Below are 14826 nucleotides of genomic sequence, written 5' to 3' on the forward strand. Positions count from 1 at the left end.
TCTACATTAAGTACAATTAGCCAAACAAGATGGGCATCGTCAATAAAATGTATGGAGCAAATTCAAATATGCAAGAAAGCTCTAAAAGCATCAGTTGTTGAAGAAGCTGTTTGTGATATTTGTCCCATCGAAATTACCAATAATATATTAAACGAAGAATTTTGGACGAAAAATTTAAAATTTTTAGCTATACTCCAACCTTTAGCTACCTCATTGTTGAAAGTGCAAGGGGATAAATGTACTTTGGCCCAAGTAAAAAACGAGATGCTTAATTTGGAAAAACACATAATACAATCATGCCATGATTCTATATTTTCTCCATCTCAAGAAAAAAAAATTAAGGTTATGTTTGAAAAGAGAAAAACTGATCTAAATACATGTGCTCACAATGCTGCTTATTTATTGGACCCCCAATATCAAGGGGAGCATCTTACTAATACTGAATTTGATGAAGCATGTAATATAATACAGAATTGGGTATTTTACAAGGTGGTGATAATCAAAATATTTTGAGTAATATAGTAAATTTCAGAAGCAAAGGCGGTATATTTAATAGCCATAATATGTGGAAAGTTGTAATTTCCATAAGAAACAATCAAATTTCGGCCTCAAGTTGGTGGAATGCATTTTGCCCACCTTGCCCATTAAGAGAAGTCGCTAATATTTTACTAACATTTCCTAGTTCGACTTCTTCTTCTGAAAGAAATTGGTCGGTTTGGGGCAATATTCACACGAAAAACAGAAATAGATTAAAGGCTTCTACAGCAGGAAAATTAGTAAGAGTGTATCATAATTTAAGATTGATTAAAAATATTAAAGAAAATAATGATATTGAATATGAATCGGAACAAGACTCTGCCATGGAGGGTGAAACATTGACTATAGAATGAATTAAAAAATATTATGATATTTATTATTATACATAGATTTATTATAATATTATATAAATGCAAAATAAAGTTAATATTGGTGTAAAATATTTGAATTTGACGATATTTGACCGGTCAAATATCGGTCGCACAACCCTGTTTAAAACATACATTTATAGCACATATTTTCATTTCCTAGTTTGATAATAGATATTATACTATAAAATATTTAATAATAAAATGCTTATTATAACCTTTGTAAATATGGAGGGTAAATATTTATTATATATATTATTTAAAAAGTTATGCTATTCTTGCAAATATTTTTAAAGCATCTAAAAAGTGTCAATTATGCTATATATATTTTATAAATATCAGAAATATTTTATTTTGTAATTTTTAAATTTAATAAAGGAAAATTCAAATTTTTATATGAAAGGTAGGGAAATGATTTAAAACATACATTTGTAGAAAATATTTTCCTTTCCTATTTTTTAAAAATTGTAATACAAAGTTAGTTAATGGAAAATAAATAGATAGAAAAATACATATTTCATAAAAACCCGTATAGCGTTAAGCTGCTGCAACAAATGTTCAAATATCTAATTTAGTCGCGAGTTTGATTCCTACTCTTGGTATTGTTTCACTTTTTCACAAAATGTGACACAATGTTTGTGACACGTTTATTATATAAAGGATTATTATTTTTGGTAATGGCTATAAGGATTGGTGCATCTCTGCTTCTTAAATGACTGGCTTAAGACTTCAAATTCTCCATCACTCTAATTGAATATTATGCCCTATTATTATATTTAATAGGGATCATTCCTTATGAAGACATTATTAAGGACTAGGGAATAATTATTGCATAGGTGTATATGCTTACATCAAGTGAAAATGATATTTTAACAAATAACCTAGGGAAAGTGATTTCGAAACTTGGATCTGGATTGTACGGAAATCAATATACAGGACAGCAAGTATTTTATAGCACTTACTACGTTACCTCATAATGCCCACAAATTAGTTGTTTATCGTCGAATGTATAATGAGTTTGAACGTTGGCGTAATTAGAAGAAGGATCAAGAGGATAGGGAGAAGTCAAAGGAGGGGGAGGAAATGTCATATATGGAAAATATAACATGACGAATAGTAAAAAAGAAACAAGAAAACCTGGAATGAAATTGTTGACATTATTCATTATGGAATTATTTAATTAATTTTTAATTCTTAACCCTATATAACTGGAAAATAAAAGTTCGTAATATATTGGTAGTTAATAAATATATATTGGTATTATTACAAACCAATATTTTAATTATAAACATATATTTTAGATTGATTTGCTATATAGACTAAAATGCATATTAACAAAACAGCTGTTAATAGTTAGGAAGAGTGCGATCAAATTTCTATGACTAATAAATTTGTAGATATTAAGATTATAAGTTTAAAGGGGTCATTCCTGTCTTTGCAAAACGCTCAGAAAATCAATGACATTTAGATTCAGTTAGTTCTGTCTTTTGAAAATCATTTGCAATCGATTGTCAAATTAACCTGCGTTCACTTGTCAACACAAATATAAAACATAATATTAAGCCTAATCAGATTAAATTCCCAATGATGTTGATTTAATTTAATTAGAGGAGGCCTTTCAAAAGACTAAGAACTAACTGAATCTAAATGTCATTTGACTCTTAACATTTAATCATCTTATTAATTTTTAATTCGGATTCCTCCTTTGAAGGCAAGAATTCTTAACTAACCTTGTTGCATTCTCAAAATATTGCTGGGGCATTTTATTTGTTAATCATCGTAGCGAAGAAATGTCTTACTGATTTGATATAAGAGTAGGGGTGGGACCAATACCAATATAATATTGGTTTAAAATACCAATATATATTTAAATATTGGTTTACAATACCAATATATATTTAAATATTGGTTTACAATACCAATATTCCAATTACCTAAATATATTGGTTTTGATATATTGTTTAAAATTATTTTAACCAATACCAATATTAAAAATAACAATTATTTGGTTTTATCATGGATAATTATATCGTGGTATTTTTTTTAACTTTCATTGCATAAACTTATTACATCTTATTTCTTCCAAATACTACTGTGTTATCAATATTGCTGTTATTTATAATTATAGTTTTTATTATGGAAGTAAATTTTTTACATGATATCTAGCAATTTTATCTATTCATTTAGGATATTATAATAAATGAAAACCAAATAGAGTTAATAAATATAGATGCTGTTGGTACTAATAATAATAGCGATAATGAACAAGAAGAATCATCAATATCTAATAAAAGACGAAATACAGCAAAAATCTGGGAATTTTATACTACTTGTGATAATAAAAAAAGGCAATTTGTAATAAATGTAAAAAAAAATATCACTTCCCAATTTTGGAACCTCAGGATTATGGACACATCTTAAATCCATCCATCCGACATTATATAGGAAATGTGAACAAATAAATATTGGCAGTAAAAAAATTAAGACAATAAAATCATTTTTAGTTAATAATATAAATAATAAAGCTAATTTAAATAATTTAATTTTTCATTCAAAATAAGTTAGCCTTTTTAATAGTTAAGGATATCACTTTTAAAAATTTAATAGCACATTGTAACCGTTAACTAACATTAGTTTCTAGATAAACACTAAAATATAAATTATGAAACATTATCATAGTTCTTTTATCAATTTAAAATCTGTACTTTCTAACATTACATCTAAATTTTCCTTAACAATGGACATTTGGTCCTCCAATTAAAAAAACCCTTTTTGGGCATAACAATTCATGATAATGATTTTAAATTAAATAATCATTTATTAGATTTTATTGATTCCTTTTAAATCAGCAGATAATTCTATTAATATTTTTAATTCTGTATTAAAAGTAAAATTTGAAATTGATTTTTTTTGCATTACATTAGACAATGCAAGTAATAATTTAGCATTTCTAAGAATTTTAAAACAAAAATATAATTTTGATAATGTGTGCAAATGCTTTTGCCATATCATACTGAAGAAAACAACTTATATATTGTGTTTTAAATTAACTTTATTTCTACTTTTAAAAAATCAAATAATAATTTTGATAATATGTATAACAATCAACTGGTATATATACTAAAACATTTCAATAGATATTCAAATTAATACTCAATTAACATTAAAATAAATTATTTCAACTGATCACAAATTTAAATAAACAACACAATTAACATTCCCCTCTTCGACAAAGTATCAAGTTGCTGCTTGGTGGGCGCATAAATCTACGTTTGAGTCGCGTGAGTCCATACGTTTTCGTAGGTTTGTTAAAATTGTTGTACGTTATTATCGTAAGGAATAATTGATCAAATTTGAATATATGGAATACGGAATAAAAATTTTTGGAATATGGAATGATAAATATGTAGAACTCCGTAAGAATGATAAATCAAAAAAGATTATTATATAATATTTCGCGTTTTTTCAAATTTTGCATTTTATATATTTTATTTTAATAATTTAAGTTTCGTTTTAATATTATATTTTAATAATTTAAGTTGCATTTTAATATTTAATTTATTTTCAATCTCCGAGGTTAAAATATGCAAATAAAATATTATTCACATTTCCCTCTTTAAGTAAAAAATTTTAATTTCACACCCTAGTTTTAATTCAAAAAGTGTTATTTTTAATAAAAATTCTTCATAAGATAATTTTTAGAAAATGATCTCATCACATCATTTAAATACTTATCTAAAATGAAGATGTTACATAACTTGTCTTCAAAAGCTTTATTTCAAAAACATTTTTATCATATTAAGTGTTACTTATAAGGGTTATTTAAATCAATCATGTGATTTAAACCTTTTAATTCATGTTTTAATTACATTTTAATATATTTAAAATTAAAGGTTTATCTTCTTGTTTAGGATTTTTAATGGTTTATTTTTAATTATATCTAAAAATTCATCTTTAGGTTTAGTTAATTTACAACAATTAGTCATCATTCAAGAAATGAAAAAATATCAATATTCACTAAGAAATTAAGTAAATAATTTTTTTAAGGCTTTTTATGTGTTCAAATATATCCATTATGATTTTACATTTTAGTTATTTTAATGATTTATAACATGCCTTTATCCCGGCATAAAATCTTAATTTATAATAACTTTTCTTCTTACGTGGATTAGAATAATAAGTAATCATCATTGGTTTCACAATATAGAATTCATAACCTAACGTCCAACTTCCATATTGGTTCTTTCAGGTTGTCACATTAGGTTAGGTGCTGGTTATCATATTCCAGTCTAACATCCAGAGCCAGGACACCATGAAGAAAGAAGCTTTTTGCATGAAAGAACGTGCTAAGGTATGATTCTTGGTCATATCAATAGATTAGGTAGTCATCACAATAGGTAGTCATCTCAATAGGTTAAGCAGTCATCTCAATAGGTTAAGCAGTCATCACAATAGGTAGTCATCTCAATGGATTAGGTAGTCATATCAATAGATTAGGTAGTCATCACAATAGGTAGTCATATCAATAGATAAGGTAGTCATCTCAATAGGTTAAGCAGTCATCACAATAGGTAGTCATATCAATAGATAAGGTAGTCATCTCAATAGGTAGCTCACTTTTGTATATATATATCAGAATAATATTTGACTATATATATTTTTTTTTTAAAAAAACAAGTCATGTCCTTCGAATTTAATTTAATTTTTACTTTTTTTTAATTTTAGGCAAATTTTATATATTTTCTTCTTTTTTTTTACAAAAACGTACCGGGGCGCCATGAAGAAAACACGTTATATTTTGTTTTTAATTAAATTTTATTTCTACTTTTAAAAAATCAAATAATAATAATGATAATATGTATAACAATCAACTGTTATATATACTAAAACATTTCAATAGATATTCAAATTAATACTCAATTAACATTAAAATAAATTATTTCAACTGATCACAAATTTAAATAAACAATACAATTAACACATACATTTGGCTGTCATGGCTGCATTGGAACCCTTAAATACAACTTTAAAAAAAATTTAAACTTTCTATATTTAAATTTAATAAACTCGAAAAAATATTTATTGAAAAAAAATCCACACTTAGAATTTCTTCACCCAATTTTGGATATACCAAGACGTTGGAATTCAACATACCAAATGCTTGAACAAAATACCAATGAAGAAAATTTAGTGCCTTAGCCTGGAATAATATAGAAATATACCGAGAATTTCTGGAACCTTTTAATTTTGCTACTAGTTCATAGGCCCTCTCATTGTATGCCCATATTATCTAAGTCTGTTTACCATTATCTTAGTCTTATTGGGCACTACCTTTAAACTTCCTAATATTCTTGTACTGCGCACCTTATCAACTCTTGTTACCCCAGCAATCATCCTCAGCATTCTCATCTCCATAGTTTGTAGACTTCTCTCTTCTGATTCTTTGGTTGGCCATGCTTCCGAACTAGCTATATATATTAAAATATATTTTCATATTTCCATTCGATCATTTAACAAGTTAATTAAATAAAAGCAATTTTACAAATTAGCTAACTAATTATAATTATTTTTAGGTGAAATATAAATTTTATACATACACCTAGTTATTTCACTACTTTTTTGGTAATCTTCATTATCATTTTAGAATGAAGAAAATTGTTTTGAAATTATTAACTGATTTCATTTTTGCTTGAATGAACGTTAAATGCCAAATAGAAATATTTTTTTATAAACGTGAACCGTTTGAAAAATTTTATAAATTGGGGTCGTAAAAAAATTTTACAGAATTTATTTTTTATAAATCCAGGTTGGGCCATGCAATTAATACCTCTGTAGGACACTAATTTAAACTATAGGATTGTTCGAATAATTTATTTTTTTAATAGCATTGCATTATTCGAAAATAAAAAACAATTGAGATATCGAAGGTTATATATGCTTTATGCAGTGCAATTATGATCATCTTTTAGAACCTATATCATTTATAGCATGATAAATGTAATAGGCCTGGGTATACAGGCCGTGCCTTATTTTAATTTTTTTAAATATACATGGATGGGATGCGCTGTGCCTAAAAAAAAATTTTAAGAAATACCCGGGTCAGGTCTATCTATAAAAATGAATATAATCTTCTTTTTTTTTAAACTGGGTCCTATCTGAATTTTTTTTTAAATATATATATTAAATAGCCATTATTATCAAACAAAATAAATATAATATTCAAAAAATCCCTGCCAGGCCTGAAAATTTTTTTTTGAAAATAATTGATATTTAATTATAGGTTACATCATATTCCCTATTCGACAGTTTTCTTTAAATTTTGAAAGTTGGAATTGCCAATTTGAAAACGGGTATTTGGGTATAGATCAGTGTTATCAAGATCTAACATGTCTGATGTTAGATCTATTGTACCTAGGCATTTTTTTGATCTATCTCGAGTTTAAATTCGACCTCTTACTTAGAGCAGTAATAATTTATCTAATTCTTTTGATGAGATTTTCAACAAAGGATACCTTTTTAATACCATCTACTTACGAGATTGTGTAAACCATGACCCAAACATAATTGGTGTTCATATTCGTCTAACGAACACCCTTTCTAACATATAGCCCAGCATCTGACCATTTGTATTTTTTTTTAAATTAAATTTCTCTTCTATTTTATCAATCTCAGTTAGAATAATCTCACCTGTGTGTTTTTGGGTTATATAATGAGTTGCTAAAGTAAAGTAAATCATTTCAAAATTATCATTTATTAAATGAAGTGTAAATGTAATATAGTTTCTTCTTCTATATTGATCTATCCACATATTGAATGTAATTGAGCAAAATTTTGACCCTGGGTTAATTTATTCTTGGTGCTTTCATTGATAGGTAAACATCATTAAGAGCAGTACGGCTTAGTGTTGTCCTGTTTGGCAAATCAGAATTAGAATTAATAACTTGATATTTCAAAAATAAGTTTTTGGAATTTTATAACAAAACATCATTATATCATTAATTTAGGGACAATTTATCAAGAAGAAATAAACCTGTTAAAAATTTATTCTGGGTTTTATGTAAAGCTACCCAGAAACAGAGATGATTAGGATAAATGAATATGCAATTAACTAATATTTTTTAAATTATTCATGTCTATATGTAAACATTGTTGGCATGGCTAGGAAATTTAACTATTGTAAACCTTCCTCAACAGCCCCTACTATTTCAACAAAACAAAAAAGACATAGAGGTAGATTTTAAAAGGTTCTTGTTTAATAATAATGGATTTAATTAATGTATAATATTATAGATAATATACCAATTTTTTTATAAACATGACACCTTCAAAAATCTTTCATTCCTAAATTATCAATTGATTGAAAAGGTAATAAGTCAGCACAACATAATAACACATAGTATCTTGCTAGAAGCCATTTTTTAGATGTTTAAGAATTTGTCTGGAATTTTGGTTAGGATATAAAATATTTTTTTAAATCTTGCGATTTTGATGAAGTATCTTCTTTAATATTATGATCAGAAGTCAAGTGTTTTAACAAATTTCCTATGCCAATGTTGATTGAAAAGTTTTGAATTTTATAGCTATATTATATTTTACAAAACATATTTTAATTAGTAAAAGAAAATATTTAAAAAAAATATAACTTGAAAAGGGGTTATTTGAATCATCGTGTACAATAGCCTTTTCTAAACAACAATTACAGTAAAATTTGAATTTGTTTTATTATCTCCTTTTAAGTGTAAGAAACCAAAAAACTTCCACACAAATGATTTTTTATTATTTACTGTTATAATACTAAAATTATTTAGTTTATTAAATGTAGAGGCATCCATTTTTAAAATATGTAAAATTATGATTTTAAAACATGTAGAAAATAAATTCATCCTGATTAACATTTAAAAAATTACAAAAGTGATGTTGACCAATTATTAGAATATAAAGGTATAAAATATGAAAAAAAATTCTGCGCCGGCCAAATCGGCGGCGCGCCAGCATGATTTTCATAAACGGCGGCGTTTTCGGCGCCATAAAGTTGGCGGCCGGCGCACGGTCTAATAATGTCTCTTTCAATAATCATAACTCCAAAATTAGTTGAATGTCCAACTAATTCTTTTATTTACTTATTAAATATATTCAACGTAATAAAATATATTTCTCTGTCCATTTTCGGTTTTCACTTTCTAATTTTGTCTTACTACTTTTGTTATATTTTTATTTTGTCAATTAATGTACTTTAAATAAATACCAGCTTTAATCACCCAGAAATATTTTCTTTTTGGCAGGGATGGTTTGAGCGCTAAGATTTTTTTTGTTGCCCTAAGGTGAAAAGTTGGTCAATTTAATATTTTATATTTATCTGAAATATTAGGTTTCGAGAGCATCGATTTCACCCAGATATGAAGTATTGCAGGAGACTATACCCTCACATACATAACACTGACGGGTTTTTTATCGCTAAATTGCGTAAGATATATCAAAAGCCCGAACCTGAAAAACCTAGCGATAGTATATCTACCAAATCTCTCACTACAAAAAAAACCGATTCTAACGTTAAAGGTTAGTTCTCATTTTGACCGTTTTATTTATCTTTGAATTCAATATTATTTATTAATTAAAAAAATTCTGAACGATTTATGAAATTAAAAAATTATATACTAATTTTAAATTTTAAGATGACAATTTTCATATCTACGAACTTAAAATAAAGCCACAAATTAGATTAAAATAAGAGATGTACGATTCTTAGATTTTAAATGTCGTATATTTCTTCTTAAAAATCGACCTTAATTATTATTTTTTTAAATTACATTCTCCTTTTCTACTATCATTTTATTAGCAAGATTGATTGAAACTAAAACTCGCAAACGATTTCTCAAAAAAGGATCGACTCACATTAAAAGGTATGGCAAAACCTAGAATAAGGGAAAAGCGCGTGACTAATTAAAAATATTGTTGGACTTCATTTATTCGTTAGTTATATTGCCTCGAACAAAATATAGTTGTTAATTTTGAATTACATGTATATTTTAATGATATCTTGGCCTTAAACCTTTTAAGATGTTTTAGTTCGATATTATGCTTGTTATGTACCTGGTCAAATAGGGGGGTTGATTACGGTCAATATTCCAGGAGTAATGGGGTCTCGGACAAAACCAATTTCTGTGTGCCCTTAGTCGTATGTTAGATGTTGAATCTATGAACAAATAAAAAAATATGCAAACGGACAGAATCAATATCTATATAATTCTAGAGGGCAATATAGAAATTGGCATCCCTCCCCGTGTTCCACAACCTACGAGGGTCCAATTTTAACTAAATTTAATATTTGGTTTATTAATTAACCACCGTCGAGCTCAACAAGATGTAAGGCACCTCGGACTTGGGATTTATAAGGATCCTCAGAAAATGTCTTAATTTTTTAGAATGCATTTCATAATTATATATAAATAATTATAATATAATGCATAAATCGGAACAGGTCAAAAGCGAATATTTTTTATAACTATAAAGAATTTGACTTGCTGAGAGGAGGCCCTTTAACGTCTATTTGTTTTATCATAAGTCTTGCAGGTAAATTCCTTATAATGACTTCATTATTATCTTCAATATATTCCCTCATCTCATTTATTGCGAGATAGACATTTTGCTCTTCATCATAACGAATGTGAGGGTCTGCTGGCCTGTTATCTTTTTCTAAATATTCCATGTTAGATAAGTTAGCTAAAAAAGGTATATTTAATAGAATTTTTAATTGGTAGAATTATAGAAATTAGCATCCCTTAACCTATTTTCAGATTGTCTATTAAGGCAGTAATGAATTGATTTTTGTTTATACCAGAGTGCCTTCTGTTTTCTCAATATTACTAATCATAATTTATTTATTCCCTAGCTTCTTAAGCTATTTTTAAATGTTCTCCTTTAGAAATATTAAATAAACATTCGTTTAGAAATTATAGAAGACATTTAAATCTACCAAGGCATCCATAAACAATTTTAAAACCTTAGTGATTTTTCAGTTAGGTAAACCAGAGATACCTAAACAAATATCGGTTCTTAAAAAATAAATATATCGGTTCGGTTCGAACCTAAACACTGGTTTGAACATTTTTATATTCAAATCTACATTCGAATTATGTATAGGGAGTTATATTTTTTTTATTTCATTAATAAAATAAAATTTTCATTTTTATTAATTGCACATTACAAAATAATATTTAAATTATAAATAATACAAATAAATATCAATGATTAATTTTAATATGAACAATATTTAACTTTATGAAATTTATTAGGCCACACAATTAATATATTTTTTCAAGATTCGTCTCACTCAAATTCATCTATAAAAAGATAGTATAAATTTAATTGTTGAAAAATATCTTTCCCACTAACTTGGGTAGCTGGCACTGAGTATGATATCAAACAATTTACATAATACTGAGCATCGATTACTCTGATTTTTCCAATAGTTTAAAATATTCATAGTTTTATTTAACATGGTTTCTTTACAAAAAATAACTTTTATTTCTTTGATTATATTTTGCCAAATACTTAAGGCTTGTTCTGCAACATTAGATTGAATATTTTGAGAAATAATTTTAATTTTACCCACGTCTTCTAATATAGGATCAAGAATTTTTTTAAAACCTTTATCATCGATTAATTTGAATGGTCTGCAATTAAAAGTGACCAACTCAGTACAAGCATCGGTTATTTTTTTTTATTTAGTTTTACTGATATTGTTTGTTCTAATAATGCTTCTACTAGCGTCTGTTGGTTTGATGACATCTTAAACCTTTTTATTTTATTAGGCTTTTATTGTGATATTTTGTTAATTTTATCGAATTCTAGATGGTGGTTTCTTTATGTGACGCTCAAAATTTATGATGGCCTTTCATATTTATTTGACAATCAGTAATATTACATTTTGATGTGGCATTTATAATACTATATGTAAATAATTTATATATTGGATTTAATTTTCTCTAGACATTATAATTTATAAACCTAAAATATTTAAAAAATGATGTAAAATGGCAATATTTTAAAGTTTATAAAAATTATGACTGACACTTATCAATCAAATTGGTAATAATCTTTAAAACTATTCAAATTTAATTAAAATTTTTGCAATATACTAGTAATAACTTACATATTTTATAGGCATAAAATTATGAGGCTCGAACCGATTCAGAGCCATTTTAAAGGTTCAGGTTCGGCTAGAAATTTTTTAACGGTTTAGGTTTGATAAAAAATACCGGTTTTTAACGGTTCGGTTTGGATCCCTGAGGTAAACTTATTGTTCTTGTCTGAAGCCTTAAAGAAAGATTGGATAATTCAAATAAAACATCACACATCAATGTGAGATTTGATAAAAATTCACCACTTTATAATTAAGTGGAGAGTAGTTATCTATATTGAGCCTAATTATTCAAGCCCGGCAACGCTCAAAATTTTTTTTTTAATTTGTCTTACCCAGCCCAATCCCGAATGTAATTTTTTTTTAAATTTGTCCTACCTGTCCCAACCACGAATGAAATTTTTTTAAATATGTCATACCTGGCCCAATCCCGAATGAACCTTTTTCTTATTTGTCACGAATAGCTCGACATAATCAAAATTATTTATCTGCCCACCCCTAAATTATTTAAATATAGAAAAATTTGATTGTAAAAAAGATATTAGCTCCTTGTTTCATGCAAGAATTTAAAAACCCTTTGTTCCACATCTATATACTGCTGCATCGACTGGTATTTTCTTAAAGGGCTGGACCAAGGTGAGTTTATATTAGATGGCTTAATATCATTTTTTTTAAATATAGCAATTTTTCGTTGACTCTATAATTGAGTTTAATATTTGTCATAATTTTTTGAAATTTATTATCCATATAGTTTTTGACAACTCTTATGCTTATGATTAAATCCAACATATCTATTAATTTTGCCTTTTCATACAATACCGTATAAAATTAATTTTAAAAGTTCAGTCCATCATTGAAATTTTATTTGAAGCATTAATAAAAATTGAAAAACATGAAATAGTCGTTTAAAATAAATTTTAGATTTGATATTTCTAATAGTGATCTGCATCGGGCCTGATTTTTCAACCGAATATATTTAAATATGGAAATTAATCTTTATAATTACTCAAAATAAAACAATATGTCGTTTAGTTTCAACAAATAAAATCAAATATTTTTATTTTACATAAAAAATTCAATATAAAATTGATAAATTTAGATATATTTAAAAATATTTCCAAGGTCCAACCCGAATTTTTTTTTAAATATTAGGCCCGGCCCGAGCTCGATTATTTTAAATAGAATTCGGCCCGAAGCCCGTATGGGCCGGGCCTAACTTTGTAGATCTCTAGTCTCTAACGACATTAAAAATAGGTTACTGATTAAAATGAGATAGGAGCGAGATTTAAAATTGAAATTATATTGCGAAATTCTAAAACCTAACTCGGCAATCAGATTTTGTATAATAAATCAAACAGACAGTGGTGGACTGGCCATTAGACCAGGTGGGCATTTTACCCACGAGGCCGCGAGAAATGTCGATTTTTGAGGCCGATCAGAGGAAAATATCAAAAAAGAGGCCGATTAGAAAAAAAAAGATATTGTGTTTACATTATTTTCTCTTACCATTTTTTTATTTTTAATGATATCTATATTATTCGAATATCACATTCCTTAGAATTATGTAACGTAACTCTTCCGTTTGAGTTTTAGTTGGGTGAAAGCTAAGTGTTAATTAATTTATTATAAGACAAGCAACCATTTGCCTACAATAGCAAAATAACAAAGGATTACAAAATTTAAACTCTTCTGGAAAAGGATTTTTTGATATCTTGAGTGAATGCTTTTAAAACATGGGATTCAAATGAGAAATGTAGTGGGAGAATCATTTGATGGTGCTGCAAATATGGGGGGGGGGGGGAGGGGTAAAATTGTTGGGTTGCATGCTCTTATTAAAAGAGGCTCCAGATAGTTTTTTATATTTGGTGCTAGAGTCACATATTAAATCTCTTTATATGTGATTCTTGCGATAATATTGAAGTCAAAAATTTATTTGGATTATTGAAAAGACTAGCAACTTCTTTGGTAAATCATATAAAAGGATGGATGCTTGGGTAAAATAAAATAATTCATCTGGCTATTGAGAAAGCTGTAAAAAATAGGCGAGGCAAGGTGGTGGGCACATGAAAAGGCCCTTAGATGGATATATGGTAAAGAGAGCTTGCTCCCAATAACGATAAGGGCACTTCAATTTATAATAAATGATAAACCATTTAAGGCAAAAACCTCAAGTCATCTGTATCATCGATAACTATTACATCATTTCAAAATAAAGAAATAAAAACAGCTTCTAATTTAAATGAAACATTTTCATATTTATAGCTCCCAGAAAGTATCTGAGTATAAAATGCTCTGTAAAAAGATCGAACAGGACGAGCGAATAGAATATGTAGTGACGAAGGCCAAGATGAACGTCCTCAAGAATCGATTGACCTTTATAGTGTCGAAGTACTTCGTCCTATAATTGATTAAATTATAAATAGCTTGTCGGAACTATATTTTGCGAATAGTAGCTTATTTTGAATGTGCAGTATTTGCATCCAAGGTATTTTGATGAAATAAATAGTAAAGGCATTGGAAAAACTGATACAATTAGCAAATATATTGAGTGTTAAATTACGTAACGAATTGTGATCATTCGCCACTGTATTCAAAGATTTAAATATTAGAATTAAATGAAACGGACTATGATATTGTATGTACAAGTGAGGAGCCATATGAAGATGATGGAATATTAAAAAATAATAATAATTCAGAGTGTGATAATAAATATAACAAGTGTTTAATATGCGTGTATGAAATTCTTAAAAGATACAATATGCATACACTTATTTATTTTTG

General features: G+C 27.0%; 1 protein-coding gene across 1 annotated transcript in view; it reads left to right on the plus strand.

Moving 5' to 3' along the window:
* Positions 1-10087, plus strand: part of LOC135930935 (uncharacterized) — a 37120-nt gene extending 27033 nt beyond the window's left edge. The window contains exons 14-15 of the mRNA XM_065467738.1: positions 9274-9461; positions 9742-10087. Of these exons, the coding sequence (XP_065323810.1) occupies positions 9274-9461; positions 9742-9821 (268 nt within the window). The 3' untranslated portion in view covers positions 9822-10087. The remainder of the gene's footprint in view (positions 1-9273; positions 9462-9741) is intronic.
* Positions 10088-14826: the final 4739 nt, after the last annotated feature.

The sequence above is a fragment of the Gordionus sp. m RMFG-2023 genome, chromosome 1, assembly GCF_954871325.1.
Source record: "Gordionus sp. m RMFG-2023 chromosome 1, tfGorSpeb1-WG-v2, whole genome shotgun sequence".
Lineage (NCBI taxonomy): Eukaryota > Metazoa > Nematomorpha > Gordioida > Chordodea > Parachordodidae > Gordionus > Gordionus sp. m RMFG-2023.